The sequence below is a fragment of the Schistocerca serialis genome, chromosome 8 (assembly GCF_023864345.2).
Source record: "Schistocerca serialis cubense isolate TAMUIC-IGC-003099 chromosome 8, iqSchSeri2.2, whole genome shotgun sequence".
Taxonomy (NCBI): domain Eukaryota; kingdom Metazoa; phylum Arthropoda; class Insecta; order Orthoptera; family Acrididae; genus Schistocerca; species Schistocerca serialis.
This window is the reverse complement of record NC_064645.1, coordinates 103,158,929-103,186,386: the sequence shown is the minus strand read 5'-3', so window position 1 is coordinate 103,186,386 and position 27,458 is coordinate 103,158,929. Positions and strand designations below refer to the sequence as shown.

Sequence of the window (27,458 nt, the reverse complement as noted above, 5' to 3'; positions counted from 1 at the left end):
TCACCAGACGAGAACGAGGGAAACGCTGGTCGAGAGCTCGTAAACCGCTCAGGGAATCGCTACAGATCACGAAGGACTCACCTGAGCAGGAGCGGATATACTCTAGGGTACGAAAGATGGCGACCAGCTCAGCAGTGTAAACGTTGCAGCCAGCCGGCAATAAACATTGTTCAGAATGGTCCCCTAGAGTTAGCGCATAACCGACACGACCAGCAACCATCGAGCCGTCAGTGTAAACAATGCCAGAGAGAGTAGATCGGTCGGCGCCCCAGCGGGTGTGGCTCAAGCATCGTAGAGCATTTAGATGCCGCCAACACATCTGTTTAAGCTGCCGAATATGAGGCAGCCAAGTCAACTGAGCATCAAAAACCACCCCCAAAAACCTATGTGACTCCACCACTGCAAGAAGCTCGCTGTCAAGATAAAGCCGCAGCTCCGGGTGGACAGTGCGTCGCCGGCAGAAATGCATAACGCAGGTCTTGGCTGCCGAAAACTGGAACCCATGAGCTACAGCCCAAGACTGCGCCTTATGGATAGCGCCCTGTAGCTGACCTTCAGCAGCTGCAATGCCAATAGAGCTGTAGTAAAGGCATAAGTCGTCAGCATACAAGGACGCTGAGACAGACGTTCCCATCGGCACAGCGAGCCCGTGAATGGCTATTAAAAACAGGCAGACACTTAAAACAGATCCCTGTGGCACACCGTTCTCCAGAACTCAGGAGGAACTATGGGAGGCCGCGACTTGCATGCGGAAGTTACGATACGACAGAAAATTTCTGATAAAGCTCGGCAGAGGGCCCCGAAGGCCCCATCCATGAAGTGTAGAAAGGATGTGATGACGCCATGTCGGATCGTACGCCTTACGCATGTCGAAAAAGACAGCGACCAGTTGCTGACGGTGGGCAAAGGCAGTACGGATGGCCGACTCCAGGCTCACCAGATTGTTGGCGGCGGAGCAGCCTTTACGGAACCCACCCTGAGATGGAGCCAGAAGGCCCCGAGACTCCAGAACCCAATTCAAGCGCCGGCTCACCATCCGTTCAAGCAACTTGCAAAGAACGTTGGTGAGGCTAATGGGATGGTAGCTGTCCACCTCCAAAGGGTTCTTGCCTGGTTTCAGAATGGGGATAACAATACTTTCCCGCCATTGCAACGGAAACTCACCCTCGACCCAAATACGGTTGTAAAGGTCGAGGAGGTGTTGCTGGCAGTCCACTGAAAGGCGTTCAGCATCTGACAGTGGATGCTATCTGGCCCAGGAGCGGTATCAGGGCAAGCGGCTAGGGCACTGCGAAATTCCCACTCACTGAATGGAACATTGTACGATTCTGGATGGTGGGTGCGAAACGAAAGGCTCCGACGTTCCATCCGCTCTTTAATGGAGCGGAAGGCCACTGGGTAATTAGCAGAACCGGAACTCACACCAAAATGCTCTGCCAAGTGGTTGGCAATTACGTCGGAGCTAGTACAAACTGCTCCATTCAGTGAGAGCGCAGGGACGCTGACAGGGGTCCGATAGCCATAGAGGCGTCGAATCTTGGCCCAGACCTGCGATGGAGTGACATGGAGGCCAATGGTGGACACATACCACTCCCAGCACTCCTGCTTGCGTTGGCAGATAAGGCGGCGGGTTCGTGCACGAAGCCGTTTGAAGGCGATAAGGTGTACGATGGAGGGATGTCGCTTGTGACGCTGGAGCGCCCGCCGGCGATCTCTAATCGCTGCAGCGATCTCAGGCGACCACCAAGGCACAGTCCGCTGCCAAGGGGATCCAGAAGAACTGGGAATGGCAGATTCTGTGGCAGTAACGATGCTGGTGGTGACTGAGTGAACCACCGCATCAATGTCATCATTAGAGAGAGGCTCAATAGCGGCAATGGAGGAGAACAAGTCCCAGTCAGCCTTATTCATAGCCTATCTGCTGGGGCGCCCAGAAGAGTGACGCCGTGGCAGTGACAGAAAGATCGGAAAGTGGTCACTACCACACAGGTCATCATGCACACTCCATTGGACAGACGGTAAGAGGCTAGGGCTTCAGATCGAAAGGTCAATGGCGAAGTACGTGCCATGCGCCACACTGAAGTGTGTGAAGGCACCATCATTTAAAATCGAGAGATCGAGCTGCGCCAATAAATGCTCAATGGTGGCGCCTCGACCTGTTGCCACTGACCCACCCCACAGAGGGTTATGGGCGTTGAAGTCACCCAGTAACAAGAAAGGTGGTGGCAATTGGGCTATCAGCGCAGCCAGGACATGCTGCGCGCCAGCACCATCCGGTGGCAGGTAAAGGCTGCAGACGGTAACAGCCTATGGCGTCCACACCCGAACAGCGACAGCCTCTAAAGCTGTTTGTAGAGGGACAGACTCACTGTGAATTAAGGACATAGATGCAGACGCCACCAGAAACCCTTTCATAAGCTACCCGGTTCTTATAATAACCCCGATAGCCACGGAGGGCAGGGGTTCGCATAGCTGGAAACCAAGTTTCCTGAAGAGCAATGCAGAAGAAAGGGTGAAGGCTGATAAGTTGTCGGAGCTCAGCTAGATGGTGGAAGAAACCGCTGCAGTTCCACTGGAGGATGATATTGTCCATGTCTCAGAAAGGCGTGACGGGACTGGAAAGGCAGATTACGCCACTGGGTCACCTGCTGCCTCCGATTGAGCACCTGTGCTAGTGCTATCAATGATGTCTGAGGGTCTGGCGAGATCGAGGACCTCAGCGGACGCCAGAATCTCCACCTCATCCTCAGACGCAGAGTTGGAAGGTTGCGGTGGGACAGGTGCCACTGCAGAGTCAGGATGCTTGGGAGCCTTTTTCTTTGACTGCTTTGCATGCTGTGCCTTTGGTGGGTCTGGCTGGGAGGGGCCCACTGGGTCAGTCTCAGGGACGGACGACGACCGTGAAGCCCACGACCAGCGACCAGTGGTTGTTTCAAAAATTTGCGGGTGTCTGCTTTGGCACTGGGCAAAGCCTGGGATGGGAGGGCCCCAAGGGACCCCTTCCTGGGTAGAGTAGCCGAAGAAGTCTCACACTTCTCCGGCTGGGAAGGGGGAACTAATGTCCCCGATGGTTGGGGTGGTGTTGCTCCTGAAGTAGATGGAGCAGGAGCAACAGAGGGGGAAGTGACCCCCCACAACCAAGGGGGCTGGTGCATTCTGACATAGCTGAGAGGCAACAGTATGTGACGACACGGGAGAGGATCGTACCGGTGTTGCAGCAGCGGCATAGGTGGATGTCATTGGCACAGGATGTAGCCACCCATATTTCCGCCTTGCCTCGGTGTAGGTCAGGCGGTCCAGGGTCTTATATTCCATTATCTTCCTTTCTTTCTGGAAGATCCTACAGTCCGGTCAGCAGGGGGAATGGTGTTCTCCGCAGTTAACACAGATAGGAGGCGGGGCACATGGAGTATTGGGATGGGAAAGAAGTCCACAATCTCGACACGTGATGCCGGAAGTACAGTGGGATGACATGTGCCCGAACTTCCAGCATTTAAAACACCGCATCGGAGGAGGGATATATGGCTTCACATCACAACGGTAAACCATCACCTTAACCTTTTCGGGTAAGACATCACCCTCGAAGGCCAAGATGAAGGCACCGGTGGCTACCTGATTATCCCTCGGACCCCGATGGACACGCTGGACGAAGTGAACACCTAGTCGTTCGAGGTTGGCGCGTAATTCATCGTCGGACTGCAGAAGAAGATCCCTGTGGAATATAATACCCTGGACCATGTTGAGACTCTTATGCGGCGTGACGCTAACTGAAACATCCCCCAACTTGTCACAATTGAGGAACCTCCGTGACTGGGCAGAGGGCTGTTTTGATGAGTACTGAACCAGAGCGCATTTTGGACAAGCCCTCCACCTCCCCGAACTTGTCCTCTAAATGCTCCACAAAAAAACTGGGGCTTGGTCGACAAACGATTCCCCATCAACTCGCGTACACACGAGGTACTGGAGTGAATATTCTCCACTGCCTTCTTGAGCCATACGTTCCTCCCATTGAGTGGCCAGGGAGGGGAATGATCTCGGTTCGTATTTCTTGCCGTTGAGGTTAGACCTTGATCGCTTAGAGACTGCTGGTGGAGGCCCACCAGCGAGAGATGATGTACCACGCTTCATTGCGGGTCATCCGCCCTGATGCCACCCACTTCGACCAGGGGCTCTCCCCACGGGCGCCACCCAGCCACAGCAAAGACCACCTGGCAGGATGGCCTTTGCTGGGAGTCCCGATGCCCCACAGGGATAGGCATCTACTCCTCGGCATATGTGGGGAGGTAGCAGCTCAGGCATCAGCAGTGTGATCCCTGTGTAGTCAGGGGGCTACAACCAAGAGGGTACATGACAACCCCACCACAACGGACTGGCTACCGTGCTGGATGTCGGGTGTCGAATATCCATGTGTCAGGAGGGTGAAGATGGAAGTTCATAATGGAGGACATGTATACTACCCAGAACATACAGCAGCTGATGTGGCCGGAAGCTCGGTGTAAGGCAAACTCCATGACAATATCGGTTGTGCCAGATCTTAGGGCAAGATGGATATAGAATGCACCACGTAAGGCGTCCTTCCCCAAATGGTACGCACTAACAGAAAATTTTGAAATCTAGTGGTCAAAACACTTAGTGGACCATCACATTAAGGCCGAAACGTTTGAGACTCCTTTTAGTCGCCTCTTACGACAGGCAGGAATACCGCGGGCCTATTCTTACCCCCGAACCCGCAGGGGGGTGATATGGAATAAATAGTGTCATTAAGAACCATGAGGTAAGCAGAAAACGAGCTGAGGAAAAATCAAGATCTCGCTCCATTTTTACTACTCACTCTTTCCTTCATTACGTCTGACCTAATACTGCTCACAACTCTATCCCCCTCCCCAGTCACACACTGTCATTCTCATCTCCTCTTGTCTTCATAATGGATGGGTCACTCTCATCCTGGGAGTCTGAATAACATAACCCCCTTTTGTCCCTATGAAGAAACTTAACAGTTCCAAAAACTAGATACAGTTTTATCTGATTTCAAATATGGCTACCTAAGTTACTGGAACTTTTCTTCACAAAAATAAATACTATTCAGCCATTCTGCCTCCTCATAATTTTATAATTTTCTCGAATTAATCCTCCTTTTGAAATAGTGCATCCTAGATCACACATTGTGCTACTCCCAATTTTAGTAAAATATTTCTTGCAGTAGTATAAAAATTTAGGAGATATAATACGTGTAATACAGGGTGTCCGAAAAGTCTTTTCCTGATTACATAAATTGGTAACTCACAGGCTAGAAGTAAGATACAAATATGAAACCTTTTTTTTTTTAAAAGGTTCGCAGTACGTAAGTAGTGGATGAGGTGCAGTGCCCAAGATGACATGTTAACCAATCAGGAGAAGGCACAGTGTGTCCTGTTGTACCATGAGACACGATCACCAACCACAGTGCAGAGACACTTCCAGACAACATTTGGAAGGAATCCACCTGTCAAGAGCATTAAAGCCTAGTATGAGAGGTTCAACAACACAGGATCGGTTGCTGCCCTTCGAAGGTCTGGTCGACCAAGAACCTCAGCAAACAGGATGGAAGCTGTAAGGCAGTCTTTTCTGCGAAGTCTGAAGAAATTGGTGCGCAGGGCCTCACGTGAATTACAGATGCCAAAAAGCTCTCTCCATGGCATTTAACACAAACGTTTATTGTTTTGTGCTTACAAAGTGCAAATCGTTCAGGCCTTGTTGCCCAATGACAGTACACGTCGATACGACGTTGCACTCAAAATGCTATCACGTATTGAGGACGATGATGGTTATCTCAGACGAATTGCCTTTTCCGACGAAGTGACCTTTCTTTGTCAGTGGAGCAGTGAATCGCCATAATGTGCGCATTTGGGGTTCACAGTCCCCTGGCGAGGTCATGGAGTGCACCAGAGGCAGTCCAAAGGTGAATGTTTGGTGCGCGCTATTGCACGATCGAATTATCGGGCCATTCTTCTTCGCTGAGGCTACCATCGCATCTGCAGTGTATCTGCACATGTTGCAACTGTATGCTGTTCCTCAGCTGCTTCAGCATCAACCTGATGTCTTGTTTCAGCAAGACGGTGCACCGCCTCATTGGGGTTTGGACGTCCGTGCCTATCTCGATATGACCTTTCCTGGGCGATGGATTGGTCATGATGGGCCAACGGTTTAGCCTCCATGCTCTCCTGACGTAACCCCATTAGACTTCTTTTTATGGGGTTATGTCAAGGATGAGGTCTACCGAACACGTGTACCAGACCTTGAAACCCTGCGGCAACGGATAACCACAGTTGTTGAATCGATCCCTCCAGTGATGTTGGCTAATGTGTGGACGGAAACTGAATATCGCCTAGACATGCTATGTGCTACCAAGGGTGCTCATGTGGAAGTTTACTGATGTGTGAAATAAACTTTGATAGTTTGTAAACAATTAGACACCAGTTTCATATTTGTATCTTACTTCTAGCCTGAGTTATCAATTTATGAAATCAGGGAAAGACTTTTCGGACACCCTGTAGAATAGAGAAAAATGCTGTAAACAGAAAAAAGTATGGTGTAGAAATGAAATGTATGTGAAGTGGGGAGAGAAAGGAACAGGATGAGACAGGGTTAAGATAAACTGCACTGGATGTAACACGAAAGTGCACGAAAAGGCAGCAGTCATAAGCATGACTCTAACAACACAAATAATTTTAAATAACAAATTGAAATTATAAGCACACAATAATTCTTAATATCCATTGTTTTTAACCCTCAAGTGGGCGCACCTGTGTATAAAATGTGCCAACCAAAAATAAAATGATTTTGTGCGGTTCCATTCTTGTTCCACAACTGCAAACCCATACCTATTCTTTCATTATTGCTTCAGGTAAAACAGCGATAAATTGTGTTTTCATACATCCAAGTGAGCAACAGTATTATAAAATACAAAGTTAGCTCAGTGAGAAAAAAATTTACAATCCATGCAAAAAAGTGACCCCGATTACGAACTAGCAACATAATCCCACATTGAGGCAGTTGTCTAGAAGATAATTAGTGACCAAATAAGCAGCTGGCTGGGGTCTGATGCAACTGCACTGCTTAATGCTTCGAGTGGGTCATTATTGTCTCTGTAACACTGTCCTTGGCAACAGAATGTTATAGCAAAAATTTATTTTATTGTTGTTTAATGAAATGGTGGTTTAGGACGTATTATGTAAGTTTATTTTCTTGCTGTTTAAATAAACAAAGATTAAACTGTGATTTTGATCATACATAAAGTTAGCTATTCCATACAAGTGTACAAAGTGCACGGCACACAAGCTCGTGTTGTGAAAAACAGCGCGCCCGCTCGAGGGTTAAATACAGTGTGCTCTCCTCCTCCCCCAGCTCCTTTGTGTGGCGGAGAGCGGAAGAGTCAGGCACACATCTGCCCATATCTGCTATTAATTTTAATGTAAATTTCTATGTAAATGATCTACATAACAATATTTCAATGAAAAAGTGTGTCATTTTTGGAAAGCAACTGAAATATCAGGAGGGAAAAAAAAATAAGAGCCATGTAACATGCAAATAACTAACATGGAGTGTGTGAAACATCAAGTTTAGGATGACAGGGAGAAAAATGGTGAACTATCGTTCCTGGACGTGTTGATGTGGAGAAAAGAAGATGGCACCTTGGGTCACACTATGCACCATGAACTTACACACATGGACTTACAGACTTATACATGCAGCCAATCAGCTGTCACAATTCTGCACAACAAAGTGGCATGCTTGTGACATTGTTCCACAGAGCAGAAGCCATATCAGATCTAGACAGCTTATCTGATGAGCTATGCCACCTCTGTACCATATTTTTAGATAATGGATATTCTGAACGCAAGATATGCCATGCCTTGTACCCAGTATGTGCTAGACAGAGTGAGGAGCTGGAAGAAAGTGAAAAACAAAGAGGAATGGTCATCTTGTCATATGTTGGTGGTATTTCTTCAAAAATAGGAAGATTATTGGAGAAACATAAAGTTAAATGTGTCTTTGTCTGCCGGCAAAACTCAGAGCTCTTTTAGGCTCACTGAAAGATAATCTTGGTTTAAGAAGGCCTAGTGTCTATCAAGATTCTCTGTAACTGTGGGTTTATCACATACTGTAAAAACTTGTCGCAACATGGAGGACAGACATGTTAACATCGACGACACACACGTCTGGTGTAGCGAGAGAAATCTGCATTGGCTGAGCATCGTCTCAGATCAAGACACATTATGCAATATGAAAACATGAAGATTCTCTTGTCAGTGTCTTCATATTAAGACAGTGTTATTAAAGAAGCAATGGAAACTCGTAGCTCGACTAATCTGTTGAACAGGGACACAGGGTACCAACTTAGAACAGCATAGCATCCAGCACTGACCATGTTAAAATCACGGCGACCACAAAGAAGAGCTTTTGTTCATACAAGGAATGTTCACGCCTGCACAGTTTCTTCTGAGACTGGCATAAACAGGAAGATGTCTGACAGCTGTGCTGATAAAATATTGTGGAAATTTCATGACGACATCAGACATCTCATCCGACAACGATAGTTATAACTTACACCTAGTCTGGTGAAATGACACATAAAAACCCTGTAAACTTTTTGCACTGTAAATGTGTTTATGGTTATGCTTACTCTACATGCAAAAATGAGAAACTTTATAATGTATTAAAATATTTGTTCTGGATCTAGTGACTAACAAGAAGAGCAAAATACTTAATAATGAATTGAAAATATACACACGCAATTTAATACAAACCTAGAGCCTGTAGTTGGCAGCATAGTGCTAACCTGGCCTTCAAACGTTGTCTAATGCCTCTCATCACATTTTCAACACAAGCCTGGCTCACTGCAGTTTTAGGCTGTGAGAATATGAAACAATTTTTAAAGTGCATAGTCAAAATATAGCAATGGAAAACCCAGCATGGACTGTGACAATATTATGAAAAGAATAATTGCTACTCATCATATAATGGAGATGCTGAGTCGCAGATAGGCAAAACAAAAAACACACGCTGTGGTCTCAACAATCAGAGACTGCGATGATTATATGTGTGTGAGTTCTGTTTGCATGAGTGTGTGTACGTCCTATCTCTGATGAATCCCTTGTTGGCTGACAGCTTATTTTCTGACAGTCTTTTCATGGTGCCTATCTGCGACTCAGAATCTCCGTTATATGCTGAGTAGATACTACCCTGTTCATACTATTGTTACAATCAAAATATATTATTTGTGTTAACACTTAACTAAACAAGTTTAACATCCAAAAATTACGTAAGAAAATGCAGCCACAATCAGATCAAATAAAACACACATAATGCAAGTGCACCTCTTCACACAGGCTGTTGCAGATAAATGCAAATGCTTGTTCACTAATACAGAAATAATTTCTAATCACACCTTCTGTTCAGAAATATAGTTTAGTTGAAATCAAGCCAGTCTGTTGCCCCTATCTGAGTTTTTGCTTTGTTTCTAGTGACTCCATCCTCTATGGAAAGTAAAACATCAGTTACCCTCCCCCACATAAAATCTGGAAAAGACCATTAGAACGCTGTCACAGAGACCCGTGTCATATTTTGTACCATAGCTATTAAGTTGAAATCTCTCCCTAATGTCACGGCTCGAATGAAAAGTTTGTGTGGGCTATTCGTCAAGTTTTCCCTGAAGCATTCAGTCACTATCTACCTGAGACGGAGGCTCATAAAAGAAACTGACTGTAACTTTTATTACGCCCATCTGACTCACCTGATTTCACCAGACTATATCTTCCATATGAGTGAAGATAGAAATATTGTGTGTGAATATTAATTTACGAATGGAACTACGAATTTCCTATTTTCAAACAAACTATCATATTTCACAAGGCTATATCTTTTACAAGCATGCACATACTGACTTATGAGTACTTTGCATGAATACGTTCAGGATTTGCCTCTCACAGGTATTCACGGTGCCCTCCCACTGGAAACACAATAAACATCTACTATCTAACTGATACTCAAGACTCATCCAAAACTATTGCTATGCGGCGCCACAGCTCAACCAGAGTTGTTGGAAGGGGAGGCACATAGATGAAATTTTTCACAAAGCAATCCCCTTCCCCAAGACAGGCGAGGGGGGAGGGGTGGGGCGGAGGGACACCACCATGAGATCAGGCAACCTTGAAGACCAATAGTGTAATGCGAGATTGATATGCCCTTTATGGCGAAACTGTTGACTGTGCTTTATGTCTTGAAGGAGAATATTCTAGGTATTTCCCCTTATATAAACCCCTAGTAACTTGAAACTACTGCTGCCAGCATTAACTGCTTGAAGCAGTAGGAAGTGCAGTGCCATACTCTCAGAGAAAATCACGGCACACAGTTGAATCGAACCTGCTGAAATGGAGATTGCGAGACGCTTTTTGTTGCTGTGTTAGCATTACCTTGATCTAATGCACACTGAGTACCAAATGAGTGAACGACCCTGGTGGTTTCACACTGCTGGTACCCACATGTACCAATATCTTCCAACTGGTGCTGAGTAGACTTTTAGTTTTTATGCATAAGTTAAAATTTAAGCTATTTTCCTATCTCAGTTCAATACAAGATACCGTATTTACTCTAATCTAAGCCACACTCAAATCTAAGCCACACCTGTAAACTGAGACTCGAAATAAGGGGAAAAAAAAATTTCCCGAATCTAAGCCACACCTGAAACTTGAGACTCAAAATTCAAGGGGAAAGAAAAGTTTTAGGCCGCACCTCCAAATCGAAACAAAGTTGGTCCATTGTAATATGAGACACAATTTAGGTCAAATGAATGATGATACAGCTACAGTAGTTTGGTTCGAGTCGTAAGCTTAGCAGTTAAGCTTTACCAGGTAGCCATTGCTATGCATCAGGCGCTCCGTCCGTATCTATACGGGTACCCTTTGTTTTTCATTTGCTTCATCTGGTTTGAATTGATTGCTTATTTTTCTTTGATCTGATAAGTGCCGTTCTCTTTGTTATAGGTGTTTACATCACTCTAAGCTGAAAATGCATTACAGTACTGTGTCATGCATTGTTTGTCGCATTCTGATAATGAGTGTTTACGACCTGTTGCCGCTCGTGGCACGACTTGCTTTTGTGTACGCTACCACCGCTTACAATTTAAAAAACAAAAAGAGAGAGAGAGAGAGAGAGAGAGAGAGAGAGAGAGAGAGAGAGAGAGAGAGAGAGAGAGGAATCGTCTCATTAGCGAAACAATGGCAAGAGACTGCTATTTGTTGTCACTTACACTGCTGCTTTCTTTGCTAATGATCAACAAGAACCAAATGATAGATTGCGTATGATAGAAGATGTTCTTAACAAGAGTTAAGCGAAAAATTTTTTCTGTTTGAAAATCTTTGCAGACGCCTCTTTAGTACATTACATTCTGCACAAAATTAGAGTCATCTTACATTTTAAAAATCTAGTCAATTGCCGTGCTTCATTTTTGACTGTATCACTATTAGGCATAAGAATAATACAAATATAAACATGACATGATATGTATATTCTTCCGCATTTGCTGTTGTCTCACTCTAGTTTCGTAGTTTATTAGGCAGACAGGATTTAAATGAGATAGCAGCAAACACAAAAGAATACATGGCAAAATGTTTATATTCGTATTATTCTTATGGTGAAGAGAATACTGCATGTGATCCACAATTCATAAAAGTTCCTATTAGCAGCCATCTCTTCTCACAGGCAGGAAAAAATTCAGAACATAGAGTTGGCCATATTGACAAACATCCCAAACAGTCTTGCCTGTCGGATTTTCGTAGTACATTGAAATGCTGCTACATTCGAAGATGAACAACACAGAATTTGTATTTACTTTGCTGGATAATGTATGAAAATGCAGTGGTCGAAACTCGGGCCGAAGAAAAAAGTTGTCTTCCACCTTTTCTTTTTCTTTCTTTTTTTTTTTTTTAATTTATTTACTGGTGCAGAGGTTTTGGCGCCGGTTTTTGTCTTTGTGCCTACAAACATGCCATGTAGCGCTACATATATTCAATGGCAAAAGTTAGTTGTGGCAGCACCTACCAACATTTTTCCAAACTTCCGCTTACTTTGTACTCGATTCTAAGCCGCAGTCGGTTTTTTGGATTACAAAAACTGGAAACAGTGAACTGTGACTGACGCCTGAACAACAGGGAACTAACATGCATCGAGATTAAAAAATAGTGCATTGATAATGGCTAGGCACTTGCAAAAATCTGGATTTAAAAAGAAAAAAAAAGGCTGACTGCTGTGCTCTAACATTTACAAAAAACACCCATTCGGTGTCCGTGATGATAAAATGACAATGGGGAACAGCAATATGAGATCTGCAGTTTTCTGTGTGATTACAGCCATGTTCTTCATTTTCTTCACTAGACCATTCAGACACATTAGATGCCAGAACATTTTAGATTCATATTAAAACATTGTACACACAGAATATGGAACACATTCTATATTCCAATCTTCAGGAAAGTTCCAGAAACCTTCAATAAAACCTAAAAGCCGTTCCTTTCTCCTATGAACGTAATGATAGCAAGAGGTTGAGGTTCAGGTGACAGGCAATGATAGAAATGTGAAAACTGTACAAATATCTGAAGAAACTGCACAGTTCGTTGTTGCTAAAGATCATGTAGCTGGATGGTGTGTCTGAAATACGTAGTTACCTCAGGTAATCAAACACTTTACTGCTCAGACATGGTGTCATACTTAATAAGCCGTGCAGCTAACCTAATGCGCCCTCATATTTTAATCTTGCCACAATTTTTTATTTCTCCTGGCGTTATGGTTTTCTGTGGTAACTTATGTCAAAGCATGCATGACATGTGATACATCTGTGATAATTTTCCTGCCATTGATGATTGTTCAGAACCAAAACTGATAGCAAAATAAAATAACATTATTACAGACAGCACAGTGTTATGCATTTTTTTAAAATTTGTACATGCTGTTGACCATCGCCTAAGAAAGATGATTCTACAAAGTTCAGGTTTTACCGACTGATGTACAAAACCCTAACAATGTTGTAAAAGGGGAAAAAGCAGTGGCCCCCATGTACATTAATAATAACAGCAGCAAAAAATTGCAGCCATTAATAACAGTGAGGTTTTAAATACCCGGGTGATCTGAAAACATGAAAACACTACCTCGCAGCCACGATTTTATTGGCAATGCCTGGATAGCTGCTGAAATTTGTATGTAGTTTCTTAGGAGTTTAGATGCCGAGATGGGTGCAGTAGGAAGAAAGATCATTCTTCTTACTGGTGGATGCCCTGCACACCCAAAGCTAATGACACTCCTCAAGGAATTTACTACCTGTTAAAAGTACAAGTCAAGTGCAGCCTCTACACCTAAAGGTAATTCATCCTGTGAAACCTAAATACAGAATTGCTATTTTGCAGAGGTCAACAGAATGTATGTAATGAGAATGAATGTTTTACAGGCTATAAACATGTTTGTTGCTGCCTGGAATGCTGCAACCCAACAAACTGTTTTGAATTCTGCTGGTTGTTCTGTACCAGTTGAGGATGATTTACCCAAATGCTGTTAACCCACAATCCAGTACGTGTAACTGTTGTGACAGTGCCACAACATTTAACAGTGCTGCCATGACAGTACGCGCAAACGGCGATAGAGGCGCTCCGCAACTCGGCTGAGCGCAGGAGTGCCACCTAACTACGAACGGTGCCAGCCCCATGTCACGGCACGGCAGTCGAGTAAGAGATACTGAGTTGTTATCATGTAATGAGGTATTGTTCCTAAGTGAGTGTGTTAGAATATCCACGCAATTATTGGTGATTAAAGGTTATAACAGTAACATTTCAGGATTTTGTTGTAAAGATATGCTCACTTTTGCACATCAGGCAGATGTATGTTACTGTAAGGTGCTTTAATAAAAAAACCAAGCACAGTAGGTAGAAGATTGGGCGGGTGGCAGTGGTTGTGGTGGTGACCAATAATGGGGAAGAGTATTCAGCTGCACTAAGTTTTTGCTGCAGCTGCTAGGAACTAATTTTCCTCATTCAGTGTAGAAAAGTTGGTTGTAGCTGATATCAATCTGCTAGAATGACAATTCTCCTCAATATGCTACGCTAGCAAGAAAAAAGCGAACTACACTTCTCCATTTTTTTTTTATTCAAGAAATAATGGATACTATTAAAGGACTTTTTTCCTTTTAGTGCAATCTTATTTATCTATGCCATTAGACAAATAAAACAATGTATATGATTTCTTCTTCATTCTAGATGTTGCTTTTCAATTTAGTCACCAGTTGGTGATTTTACATGTAACTTTAAAACAAATGCCTACTGAGCTAGTGAAAAGCTTGTGGCATTGATATATATTTTAGGATTTGTTAGGGGCAAGTAATGTGCATTTGTGCTTAAAGCGTCCTACCTATATGGACAAATTATGATTATGGGTAACTTCGTTAGCAAATCAGAGCTAAACCACTATTAAAGGAAACCCTCATTTAAGGAAAAAATATTTCAGTCACCAGAGATTTGTTAAAAGGGGATTTTACTGTAGACGATTCATCATACTGGACCCGCAGCACTATAACATGCTGTTGTGTACTAGAAAGTATTGTCACTGGGCAACTGGAAGAAATGGTATTAAAAAAAAATTTCCACTTAATGTAATGAGTGGCAGCTCTTTTAACTGTGGACAAATGTAAGATAATGCCTATAACAAAGATAAAAAAACTGATAGTATCTGATTACAAGATTAGTTATGAATGTCATGACCATGTCACATGTAAGTGTCCAGAGCTAATACAAAGAAGCAATACAAGATAGGACAATCATATAAAATTAATATCAGAGAAGGTGAATGGAAGATTTGGTTATGGTGGAAGGGCTCTGGGAAAATGCCCTGCACCTGTAAAGAACATTGTCTTCAAGACACAAGTGCAACCAATTTTAAGAGTATTGTTCCAGTGTTTGGAGTCCTTATCAAGTAGGCAGGACGACAGACATCAAATGAATTCAGAAACATGTTGCTAGGAATGTAATAGGTAGACTGATGTGAATGTCTAACAGAAATGCTCCAGGAACTTAAATGAGAATCCTTGCAAGAAAGACAGTATAGTGATCATTAAATGCTGTTAGGTACATTTAGAGAGCTTGAATTTGAAAACGACTTTGTGACAGTGGTGTCTCATGTAGGGTTGAGCTTGAATATTGTACGAGAGGATTTGGGCCAATATAGACAGACACATATACACAGTCAGTTTTTTTCCTCTGCTCCATTTACAAATGGAATAACAAAGAAAATTAATAATACTAGCAAGATGTGCACTCAGTATATACTACAGTGGCTGGCGGAGCACATGTGTAGATGTAGATACCTGCACTGTCTAGAAAGCATCAATAACAAACATTTCAGTAACTAATTTTTTACACTGATTACAGCCACTATTATCATTAGTGCTCACAGAAAAAGCTAAAAAGTTTGCATACCACACAGCCATTTGAGGGAATCATAACTGTATTTTCAAAACTATGGAGAATATCTTAACTGGCATGAACTAATATTAGGTTCACAGCATTTTTCCATTTCCTGCAATTACCTGAGTACCAGAGCCCTGGCTCCATGCTAAGTGTTAAGGCATATAGAGATGGTCATGCTACCAGTTCTCGCAATAATCTTCAGAATGATTATCCATGACTGTCTCATTGTCTGTCATTAACTGTGAGGGGTGGACGAACTCGGCAGCTATCATATTTACTCGAATCTAAGCTGCAATTTTTTTCCGGTTTTTGAAATCCAAAAATCCGCCTGCGGCTTGGAATCGAGTGCAAAGCAAGCGGAAGTTTTGAAAAATGTTGGTGGGTGCCGCCACAACTTACTTCTGCCGTCAAATATATGTAGCGCTACACAGGCATGCTTTGTAGGCACAAAGATAAATGCTGGCGCCAAAACCTCTGCGTCAGAAAATAAATAAAAAAAAAAAAAGGTGGAAGACGAGCTTTTTTCTCCGGCCCCAGTTTCGACCACTGCATTTTCATACATTATCCAACGAAGTAAATACAAATTCCGTATTGTTCATCTTCGAATGTACCAGCATTTCGATGTACTACGAAAATCCGACTGGCAAGACTGTTTGGGATGTTTGTCAATATGGCAAACTCTACGTTCTGAATTTTTTTCCTATCTGTGAGAAGAGATGGTTGCTAATAGGAACTTTTATAAATTGTGAATCACATGCAGTATTCTCGTCACCATAAGAATAATATGAATATAAACATATTGCCATGTATTGTTTCATGTTTGCTGCTATCTCATTTAAATCCTGTCTGCCTAATAAACTACGAAACTAGAGTGAGACAACAGCAAACGCAGAAGAATATACATATCATGTCATGTTTATATTTGTATTATTCTTATGCTTAATAGTGATACAGTCAGAAATGAAACACAGCAATTGACTAGATTTTTAAATCTAAGATGACTCTAATTTCTGTGTAGAATGTAATGTATTAAAGAAGTGCCTGCAAAGATTTTCAAACGGAGAAAAATTTTCGCTAAAGTCCCGTTCAGAACATCTTCTATCATATTCAGTCTATTATTTGATTCTTGTTGATCATTACCAAAGAAAGCAGCAGTGTAAGTGACAACAAATAGCAGTTTCTTGCCATTGTTTCGCTAATGAGATGATTCCTCTCTCTCTCTCTTTTTTTTTATTGTAAGTGGCGGTAGCGCGCACAAAAGCAAGCCACGCCACGAGTGGCAACACACCGTAAACACGCACTATCAGAATGCGACAAACAATGCATGACACAGTACAGTAATGCATTTTCAGCTTAGAGTGATGTAAACACCTATAACAAAGAAAACTGCACTTATCAGATCAAAGAAAAATAAGCAATCAATTCAAACCAGACGAAGCACGTGGAAAAGGAAGGGTACCCGTATAAATACGGACGGAGCGCCTGACGCATAGAAATGGCTACCTGGTAAAGCTTAACTGCTAAGCTTACGACTCGAACCAAACTACTGTAGCTGTATCGTCATTCATTCGACCTAAATTGTCTCATATTACAATGGACCAACTTTGTTTCAATTTGGAGATGCGACCTATAACTTTTCTCTCCCCTTGAATTTCGAGTCTCAAATTTCAGGTGCGGCTTAGATTCGGGAAAATTTTTTTTCCTTGATTTTGTGTCTCATTTTTCAGGTGCGGCTTAGATTCGAGCGCGGCTTAGATTCGAGTAAATACGGTAAGCAAATTGGACACCAGGTGGAACTGTGGGTCTTAGACAAAAGCAGAGGCACTGCAGCCATCAACCAGATACCTAGGCACTGTAAACTGCCAAAGATATTTTTCACAAACAATCCATAGATATCAAAACACTGAAATGTTCCAAAACTGCAACCAAATTAAATGATGTCCATGATGTTAATCAAGACCAATTGGCAAGTTTGTTGTGGAGCAACTCCAAAAGTCATACTACAAACATACTGAAGTGTTAGTTACTGCCGTGTTGTTCTGCAATGTCAAAGTGAAGAAACACCATTCAATTTCAATATAATAACAAAATCCAACTTTATCAATTTGAGCCATAGGTTAAGCAGCAGTCTTTCATCATCATCAGCCCCTTAATGCTTGTCTCACAAAAGTGAAGGGAACAAAGAGTACAGGCAAAAGAATACGGAACAGTTTCTTTTCCCTCTCTGTTCCAAGTGAACACATCCAGATAATCACACCAGAAGAAGATAAGGGAATCAATGACAACTGGTACACTGGAGTATAACTTACTAAGATGAAGACTCATTCAACTGCAGCTGTGAAGTAACTTACAGGTTGGCCAAAACACAAGCATTTTTCAAAGAATTCCAAATCTGGTCCTATCTGCATCCACCTCACAACACAGAAGAGACCCCATGGAACTTCTGCCCCTCCCTAATGCTAAAAAGTAACCTCTAGCATTCTCGTCTGGAGTCTTGGAAGTGGGTTTAGCACTGAATTACCTTTTCCAAGGTGGCATATCATAGGTGTCAATAAGTAGTCTGAAATGTATCGGGAGCCTCCGAAGTGTCCATACCACTGTCTCAAGATGACATAGTTCAGCAGGGATGCTATACGTACTGGAAATTTTGTGAACCAATGAGCATACGTGCAGCATGGTATCATGCTATGAGAAAATTATGACAAATCCAACTTTATCAATTTGAGCCATAGGTTAAGCAGCAGTCTTTCATCATCATCAGCCCCTTAATGCTTGTCTCACAAAAGTGAAGGGAACAAAGAGTACAGGCAAAAGAATACGGAACAGTTTCTTTTCCCTCTCTGTTCCAAGTGAACACATCCAGATAATCACACCAGAAGAAGATAAGGGAATCAATGACAACTGGTACACTGGAGTATAACTTACTAAGATGAAGACTCATTCAACTGCAGCTGTGAAGTAACTTACAGGTTGGCCAAAACACAAGCATTTTTCAAAGAATTCCAAATCTGGTCCTATCTGCATCCACCTCACAACACAGAAGAGACCCCATGGAACTTCTGCCCCTCCCTAATGCTAAAAAGTAACCTCTAGCATTCTCGTCTGGAGTCTTGGAAGTGGGTTTAGCACTGAATTACCTTTTCCAAGGTGGCATATCATAGGTGTCAATAAGTAGTCTGAAATGTATCGGGAGCCTCCGAAGTGTCCATACCACTGTCTCAAGACGACATAGTTCAGCAGGGATGCTATACGTACTGGAAATTTTGTGAACCAATGAGCATACGTGCAGCATGGTATCATGCTATGAGAAAATTATGACAAACGCTAGTGGTTGTAGGATACAGAAGCACCAGTTTCCCAGAAAAACCATGTTCTTAAGACTATCACTACTTTGCTGAGGAGGGCATCCAGGAATGGGAAAAACCATCTTTCTCCAGTTCCTTGGATGTGATGGTAATGTAGACAGTACAATCCACCACACACTCATGACTATATTAAACAAATGTCTCAATTGCACATGTGGAAAGATAAAAGTAAGGATAGAGCATTATGAAGTTTTTCAGTACACACTGTACGAGGTCAACTACAACCACCAAAACTGGCTACATTCCCTACATGTTTGTAAAAGTTATCAGAACTAACAATAGGCAGATGTGAGGACATTACAAAAATCTGAATTGTAGTCCCTAATAATTTTACACACACAGTCATATAGCACACCTGTAAGAAGAAATAGACTATAATTATCATTAACAAAATGGGCAATGAATAAAGTTAACTACTGTTCAATGAAAGGGATCTAATGGGAACAATATATGTTGCCTCTGTGATGCCCATATAGAATACTGACGACCCTTGTTCTAGATGGACTACAAACAGTTGTTGACATTGAGGATGTAGTGCTGTATTCACAGAATTAGAAAGTGCAATGCTCCTAATGAGTTACACATTTCATTTTGTCAGATCAAGATAGAAGGGAAAACAAAGACATCAGCTGGGATAAAGCACTAACTCGAGTGGGGAAGGTTAAGGGAAGCAGTCAATGTAGGCACTCACCTGAGCTGGATGTAGGAAATCATGAAGAAGCTAAACCGAGATAGGTAGCTGGGAAATAAAGTCTTTTCCTGAATGAGAATCAAGTGCCTTAATTGTTCTGACATGTGCCTGTGATTACACACCTTCTTACTGAACAGAATGTGAGTGGAAGAACAAAAATTGGGAAGTTTGTAAGCTCAAGGAGGTTATAAAAACCGATTAAACAAAAAAGCCTATCACAACAGTTAACAACATTCAGTAGTTTTTATTGTGTTCTTCAGTCCAAAGGCTGGCTTGAAGCAGCTCTCAATATTAGTTTATCTGTGCAAGACTTTCATCTCTATGTTAACGACAACCTAAATCCTCTGAACCAATTATCTATAGTCAGACGTTGTGCTACCTCTAAACTTTTTATTCCCAACACTTCCCTCTCTTACACTGACTATTTCAGACTCCCTCAGTTTCACAATAATTCTGCGACTTTCTGCAGTGTCACAATACTTCCATCCCTGTTGCCATGCAATGTAGTTTTCACATTTCTTACTTCTGGGACATAAAAGTCTGGGTTGATTTTTAAGAATGAAGAGACCACAAATGCATCAACTTTCAGAAGGTTTCCACTATCAGCCTTCACAAATTTCCTTTCCATTTTACTTAAAAGTTTTCCATCACTAATCAATGAAACTTTTTGCAGAAAAAGTACTGAAGAACACTAGTAACTTCAGCTAATACCTTTATAACACACGTACAGCTTCATCTTACTCCTAGCCTGTGATACCACCAGAGCTTCATCTAATAACAGAGAAATTTTGAACATGATCAAAACTTGAAATTTAATTATTATTAAGCTTTAACTAAATAAAAATAACAGTTATTTTATGAGAATATTGACCAAAAATGCTATCTGAATGTTATAATAATTCAAAACAATAGCTAACCGAATCATATTTTTAACACAGGAAAATAGCCTATTCTCTCAATGGGTCTGCTATCTTACGTAATCAGTCAATGTTGTCTGTTGGCATCCGGTATCTCACATTTAGCATACTACACTTTTTTTTAAAAAAAAATGGGAAAGTATAATTCACACTTAATTATGTATGTAGACTGTTTAGCTATTTCGGGAACAGAGAATCTCAACCATTTTTGCCTGTTATCAATATCGATACTGGCAAGAGATTGGTGCCAAAGATTCCAAAGTTTTTGAAAAAGTTCTAATTACAACAATATAAACACGACATAAAGTCATGCAGGAGTCACACAACCATGATTATAATAACCAGTGGCTCTCCATTCAGGCTGACTGGATTGCAGTGGTAAAATCAGACATCAGGCAAGGAATGACTTTATTGCTCGTATGATGTATTTCAGAATTGACATCTTGGGTTGTCGGGTGTTCTGCCGGATATCAGCGTCGTACTTGCACGATATTTCGGTCACGTAGCTCGCAACCTTCATCAGGTGCGACCTGAGACTGCTCCTCGAGTGGACCTGGTCCAGTATTTATGCCTATGGCCTTCCCTCTCCAGCAACGGCTGCAGGCGCTTCCTCTGTGGTCCGCGCCCATTCCCTGCGACCTGCTGGAGCGTTGCTGCTCCGTTTTCCGTCCGCTGCGGTTCTAGGTGTTCCCTCTGCGGCCCGCGCCCACCAACCCGCTCCTGGGGGTTTCATCTACGGTCTGGGGTACCAAGCGTTCCCCCTGTGGTCCGCGCCCACTCACCACGACCTGTTAGAGCGTTGCCGCTCCGTTTTTCGTCTGCTGCGGCTCTGGATGTTCCCTCTGCGGTCCGCGCCCACCAGTCCCACTTCTGGGTGTTCCATCTTCAGTCTGGTGCGCCTGGCAGTCCGTCAGCAGCTTGTTTTCCATCTCCATGTCTCTGGTTCTTCTGTTTGTGTAGTGTTGCAGCTGGCCCCGTTGCTCCTTTAACAATTCCAGAGCCGGATCCCAGACTCTGCTTAGCTGGTACCCTGTGTCACGGTTCATAAGATCGTCAGCCATTTTAATTTCTATCGATTCTCTTATAACACTGTCCCAAAATCTGGGTGTTTGTGCTAGAATCTTGGTATCCTCATACTTCATGGCATGATCTAGTTCTAGACAGTGTTCAGCAATGGCTGACTTAGTCACCTGTCTTAATCTAGTGTGTCTCTGATGTTCTTTGCACCTGATCTCCACAGTTCTTGTCGTCTGGCCAATGTAGGACCTGCCACATTGACAAGGTATATTGTAAATCCCTGGTTTTCGTAACCCCAGGTCATCTTTGACACTCCTCAGCAGTCCCCCAATCCTGTTGGATGGACAGAAAACACACTTGATATTGTGTTTACGGAGGATCCGACTGATTCTGGCAGAAATAGAGCCAGCATAGGGCAGATATGCCACCTTCTTTGTTTCATCTTGGTCTTCTTCAGGAACCTGTGGTATAGTGGCTGGTTGGAGTGCCCTCTCAATTTGTCTGTCCGTGTATCCATTCTTGGAGAAAACTGTTTTGAGACTTTCTATCTCTATAGGTAGATTCTCTTGGTCTGACAGGGCACGTGCTCTGTGGACCAAAGTCTTCAGAACCCCATTCTTCTGTGCAGGGTGGTGACAGCTACTGGCCTGCAGATATAAATCAGTGTGTGTTGGTTTTCGGTACACACTGTGGCCAACTGATCCATCTGCTTTCCTCTGGACTAGTACATCCAGAAATGGCAGCTGGTCATTCTTCTCCAGTTCCATGGTGAACTTGATATTAGGGTGGCATGAGTTAAGATGTTCAAGAAACTCATTGAGCCTGTCCATCCCATGTGGCCAGATCACGAAGGTGTCAACCACATACCTAAAGAAGCATGTGGGTTTAAATGTGGCTGTCTCCAATGCCCTCTCCTCAAAACTCTCCATAAACATGTTGGCAACCACAGGGGATAGTGGACTGCCCATAGCTACACCTTCAGTTTGCTCGTAATATTGGTTTCTGTACAGGAAATACGTGGATGTCAGTGTACGACTGAACAGGTCCAACAGAGCACCGTCAAATTTCTCTGCAATCAGTTCTAGTGAGTCCTTCAGTGGGACCCTGGTGAACAGCAATTTCACATCAAAACTAACCATGATGTCCGAATCTGTGATGTGCAGTTGCTTGAGGCGTTGCAGGAAATCTTCTGAGTTGCGGATGTGGTGAATACATTTGCCCACATATGGAGACAGGAGACCTTTCAAGTACTTGGCTGTTGTGTACGTAGGTGCCCCAATATTACTGACAATTGCACGTAGGGGCACGCCCTCCTTGTGTATTTTAGGCAGACCATACAGTCTACGTGGCACTGGCGCTTTTTCCCGTAGTTGTCTGATGATCTTATCGGGCATCCCTGTTTCTCTTGAAGGAAACAACCCAAGATGTCATTAGATCGCCGGGAAAGCCTGAAGAGTTACATTTCAGAATTTATTCATCATCAAACAATGGAAAATTGAGGATGGAATATAACAATATTATGAAAAGGATAGTTGCTATTCACCATATAGTGGAGGTGCTGGGTTGCAAATAGGCACAACAAAAAGACTTTCGGAAAGTGAGCTTTCAGTCAACAAGACCTTTGTCGAAAATACACCACACACACACACACACACACACACACACACACACAAAACTGCAGCTCACACACATGTGACCACAACCTCTGGCTGCTGAAGCCAGACAGCGAGCAGCAGTAGCACGTGATGGGAGAGGCAATCAGGTGGTGGGGGTAAGGAGGAGGCTGGGGCGGGGAGGGGAAGGGATAGCAGGAGGGTAAGGGCGGGGAACGATACGGTGCTGCTTGTGGCAGCGCACAAGGGTGAGGTGGAGAGAGGGCAGGGCAGCTAGGTGCAGTCAGGAGGCTAGGCAGGGGGACGGGGGAAGGGAGGGGGGGGGGGGGGGATATTGCGGAAAAAGACTTTGTAGTATCCTGTTCCCATTCCGGCACTACACAGCCCACTCTCCGTCTTTTTACTTCTCTCTTTTCCTGCAACCCCTTCTCCCCCTCCATTTTCTGCCTAACCACCAGACTGCACCTAGCTGCCCTACTCCCTCTTCATCTTGTCCCAGTATGCTCTCACAATCAGCACTTTAGCATCACCCACACCTATCCTGCTATCCCTCCCCTTCCCAACCTAGCCTCCTCCTTACCCCGCCACCTGGGTGCGTCTCCCATCATGTGCTGCAGCTCGTAGTCTCGCTTCAGCTGCCAGAGACTGTGGTCACATGCATGTGTATGTTGTCTTTTTTCAATGAAGGCCTTGTTGCCCGAAAACTCACTTCCCGACAGTCTTTCTGATGTTCCTATCTGTGACTCAGCCTCTCCGCTATGTGGCGAATAGTGACTATTCTTTTCATAATATTGTTTTATTCATAATTAGATATCCAGGAGTGATAACTGCATGTAGATATGGCATTTCTAGTTGTATGTGATACAAACACTCGGAGGCTAGACTAAGAATGTTTGTTTCACATACAACTTGAAACTCCATATCTACATGCAGTAATCACTCCTGGATACCTGATGGTGGATAAATTCCAATATGCATCATATGAGCAATAAAGTAATTCTTTCATGATGTTTGACTTTTACTGTTGCGACCCAGTCAGCCTGAATGCAGAACCACAGACTGTTTTTATTTCCAGTTTGATGTCGGATAACAAATGACAAAAGAATTTTTTTTTCATATAACTGCAAATTAATAATTTTCACATTTTTTCTTTACTTGCACTGTTATACCTTGTTTCTTGCCAAATGTCATGATTATTGGTCAATGGGAAGTACCCTATAGATTTTCATGTGTGAATTTGCAAGTATCAAAATATATGATGTAAATGGCAGTCTCTTTTCATTGCATTGACTTAGAAGCTTCTATTTTTTACACCACCAAAGGACCACAAACCTTAGTGACAAATTTCAACTCGATACATCTATCTGTACCTGAGAAAAAGGATTTTTAATAGTTGGACAGACAGACAGACAAACAGACTGATGGATTTCCCCTAAGTTACACCAAACAGACTGACGGATTTCCCCTAAGTTACACAATTTAAAAAGTCCCTTGAAAAGTGTAAACATGGGGTCTAAATGACATAAAGACAAATAAGAACAGCCATCTGAAGGTGAACATGTTAATCTGAAATTGTAGCATCATTATTTTTTACTACACAGAATAATTAACAACACCCGCTTTTATTTTCTGTTAATAGTTTCAGGCCAAAAATTTCAAAGACTATACAAATTTGTACGTGATTGAAATACCTTCCTGAAATTACTGAAAACATTCGTTCTTTATTGCTTTCATATTTTTATATTCACATTAAGCAAGTGACAATATATACATGGTATCTCCTAACTACAAAAACAAAACCTCTTCCTCTATTTTAATCTCTATCAAAATGCATGCAAAAAGATATTTTATAAATGGTTTTACATCTTTATACCTGTGCTTCCATGATTTCATGTGATTTAGAACCTGTGAAATCCAAGCCAGCAATGTTTTGAGCCCATATATAAGGAATGCCAAGATCAGAAATATAGCTCCCAAACCCATCAAGTCCCATGTGTTGTAGCTGATACAAATTTGCAACATTTGGGCTGTCCAGTCCCAAGTCACTTGGGAAAAGTGAAGACAAAATGTTCTGAGGTGCAATCAGATCACTGAAAATGTCAAAACAAACAAATTTAAGAAGTATATACATACATCAAATTATGGTAGCTCATATTTCATATTATGGCAGTCTGTGTATTTTATGTAAATATTGAAACTTTATGAAACTCTTTATTGTTCAACACATTCTGTATACTGAACAAACAGCATGCAAATTAACATAACAGTATATATGAAACCAATGGAGAGAGTTACTTAACAAGATGGTCTAAAAACTACAGTTCTTTCTTCGATGTGTCTTATCAGAGGTGGTATGAACTTCTATTTCTCAAACTTGAGATCTGGTTCAATTACACAGTCATTTCAGCATCTAAAGTACGATATAGAATCTTAACTACTGTTCAATTTTCAAACACGCACCACAGCAGTAAAAGTCACGTCGAGTGCCTGAAAAGGTTATGACCAATGAAGATCCAATCCCACACATCTTTATTCGCATTGACTTTTGCACAGTTTATGTGATACATCTGCTGACAAAATTGTAACATTAAATGATTCTGTGATAAATGACAAACATAAAAAAAATCTTGCAAACTACAGCGTGAAACAAAAAAAATTATAACTTTGTGAATGACAGATGTCTTTGATGTGGGGTGGTGGTTGTGGTGGTGGTGGTGGTGGTGGTGGTGTGCGTGTGTGTGTGTGTGAAAGGGGCGCATTGTACGCAACAACTACCTGGTACACCATGTGACTGAGCAACTTACTTTCTCTGGAGCAGAGAGAGAGAATAACAAGGATGGACAGAATAAGAAGTGAAAGATAAGGAAGATTGTAAAGGAGTACTCTTACAGGAGCCGATAGAATCAGCAGAGCCTAAAACTGTCAGCACACAGGACGAGGCAGCTAATGTTGACGTGCACACACATGTGATATCTCACATCATGAGACACAGCACCATCTGCACATGGTACTAGCTGGTTGGTGTGATTTTGCCCTCTCCATTGGTTGGAGGTTGGCGGATTTATTTGGCTCACAAACCACAAAGTTGGTCACAAAAATGGATGCACATGGAATTCCCACCTTAGCTCTATTAAAACGAACGTTGTTCTCTCTTTGGTGAACATAAATAAAAAAATTTATAAACATGAACGTGTAATAAAACAAAAACGGAAAATACATGTCGACTCAGGAAAGATGTCAGCTAACAAAAGTTCACCAAATCATAAAGACTCACTTCTGACACAGGGCACACTCATATTTACATAAAACCAAATATTACAGAAATTATTTCTTTTAATTTCATATGAAACTCCCACAAGCTTTTGGAAAATGCAAAGGTGGAAAAAGAAGAAGAAGAAGTTGGATATGATGGGATGCGAACCCGTGTCCGATCTGCTGGTGGTTCTCTGACGCAGTTGCTCAACCACCTGTGCTAAATTGACATGCGCCTCCCAAATCTTCTTCTTCTGTGATTTATTCTGCAAAATGTTACTGATTGTTAACCCTTTAACTGCTCTGGACTTGTTAACGCGTGCGCCTTTGTACCTGTCCCTGTGTGCTCTGAACGTGATTACGCACGGCACCAGTCCTTCTACCTGGTACTTTGAACGTGCCTACATGTAGACATGTTCAGAGTACCAGGTAGAAGGAATGGCGTGCTAACACGTTCAGAGCACACAGTGACATGTACAAAGGCGCACACGTTAACACGTCCAGCGCAGTTAAAGGGTTAATAAATCATAATAAGAACATCATTTTTTTCATGAATCTTAAATGGGTCCTTGCTTTAAATTGGCTTACTTTCATTACACACGAGCTACATCGCAAAAATAACAAAATGCGAAAATTCTTTAACCACCAACACAGCTTTTCCAGTGGTTTTATTACAACAACTCATACTAATAACGATTCATCTCAAGACATTCAACGTGCTGGTGCTTAGAAGCTGCATATATTTATAGGGTGTAATGTATAACATAAAACCCATTGAAGATGGGCTTCTGCTGAACATGACAAGTACAGTATGGCATCTTGCTTTCTGCTTGTGACATAGGGAGCGTTCTTGATTCTTACGGGTTCTACTTTATGTGGCACATTGCCGAAATAGTGCAGAAGTTATTTTGTGTTTCACACAAGGAAATGGCTTCACAACGAGAAGTAGCAGGAAGTGACGTTACAAACCTGGTTGAGCACCACATCAATGTTAGCTAACTCGTCCCGTGTGCCGATGGCATAGGTGATAAGGACATGTAAAGAGAATGAATGATGTGTGATAGAACACCCAGGAGGATGCACGAACTGAAGCTCCAAGACAAGACTTAGAGGAAGAC

At 42.5% G+C, this 27,458-nt stretch overlaps 1 protein-coding gene across 1 annotated transcript in view; it reads right to left on the bottom strand.

Annotated features, from left to right (window-relative positions):
• LOC126416853 (THO complex subunit 5 homolog) overlaps positions 1-27,458 on the bottom strand; it is a 241,140-nt gene that overhangs the window by 62,261 nt on the left and 151,421 nt on the right. The window contains exons 10-11 of the mRNA XM_050084736.1: positions 24,962-25,178; positions 8,787-8,889 (exon numbers count right to left, since the gene is read on the bottom strand). Of these exons, the coding sequence (XP_049940693.1) occupies positions 8,787-8,889; positions 24,962-25,178 (320 nt within the window). The remainder of the gene's footprint in view (positions 1-8,786; positions 8,890-24,961; positions 25,179-27,458) is intronic.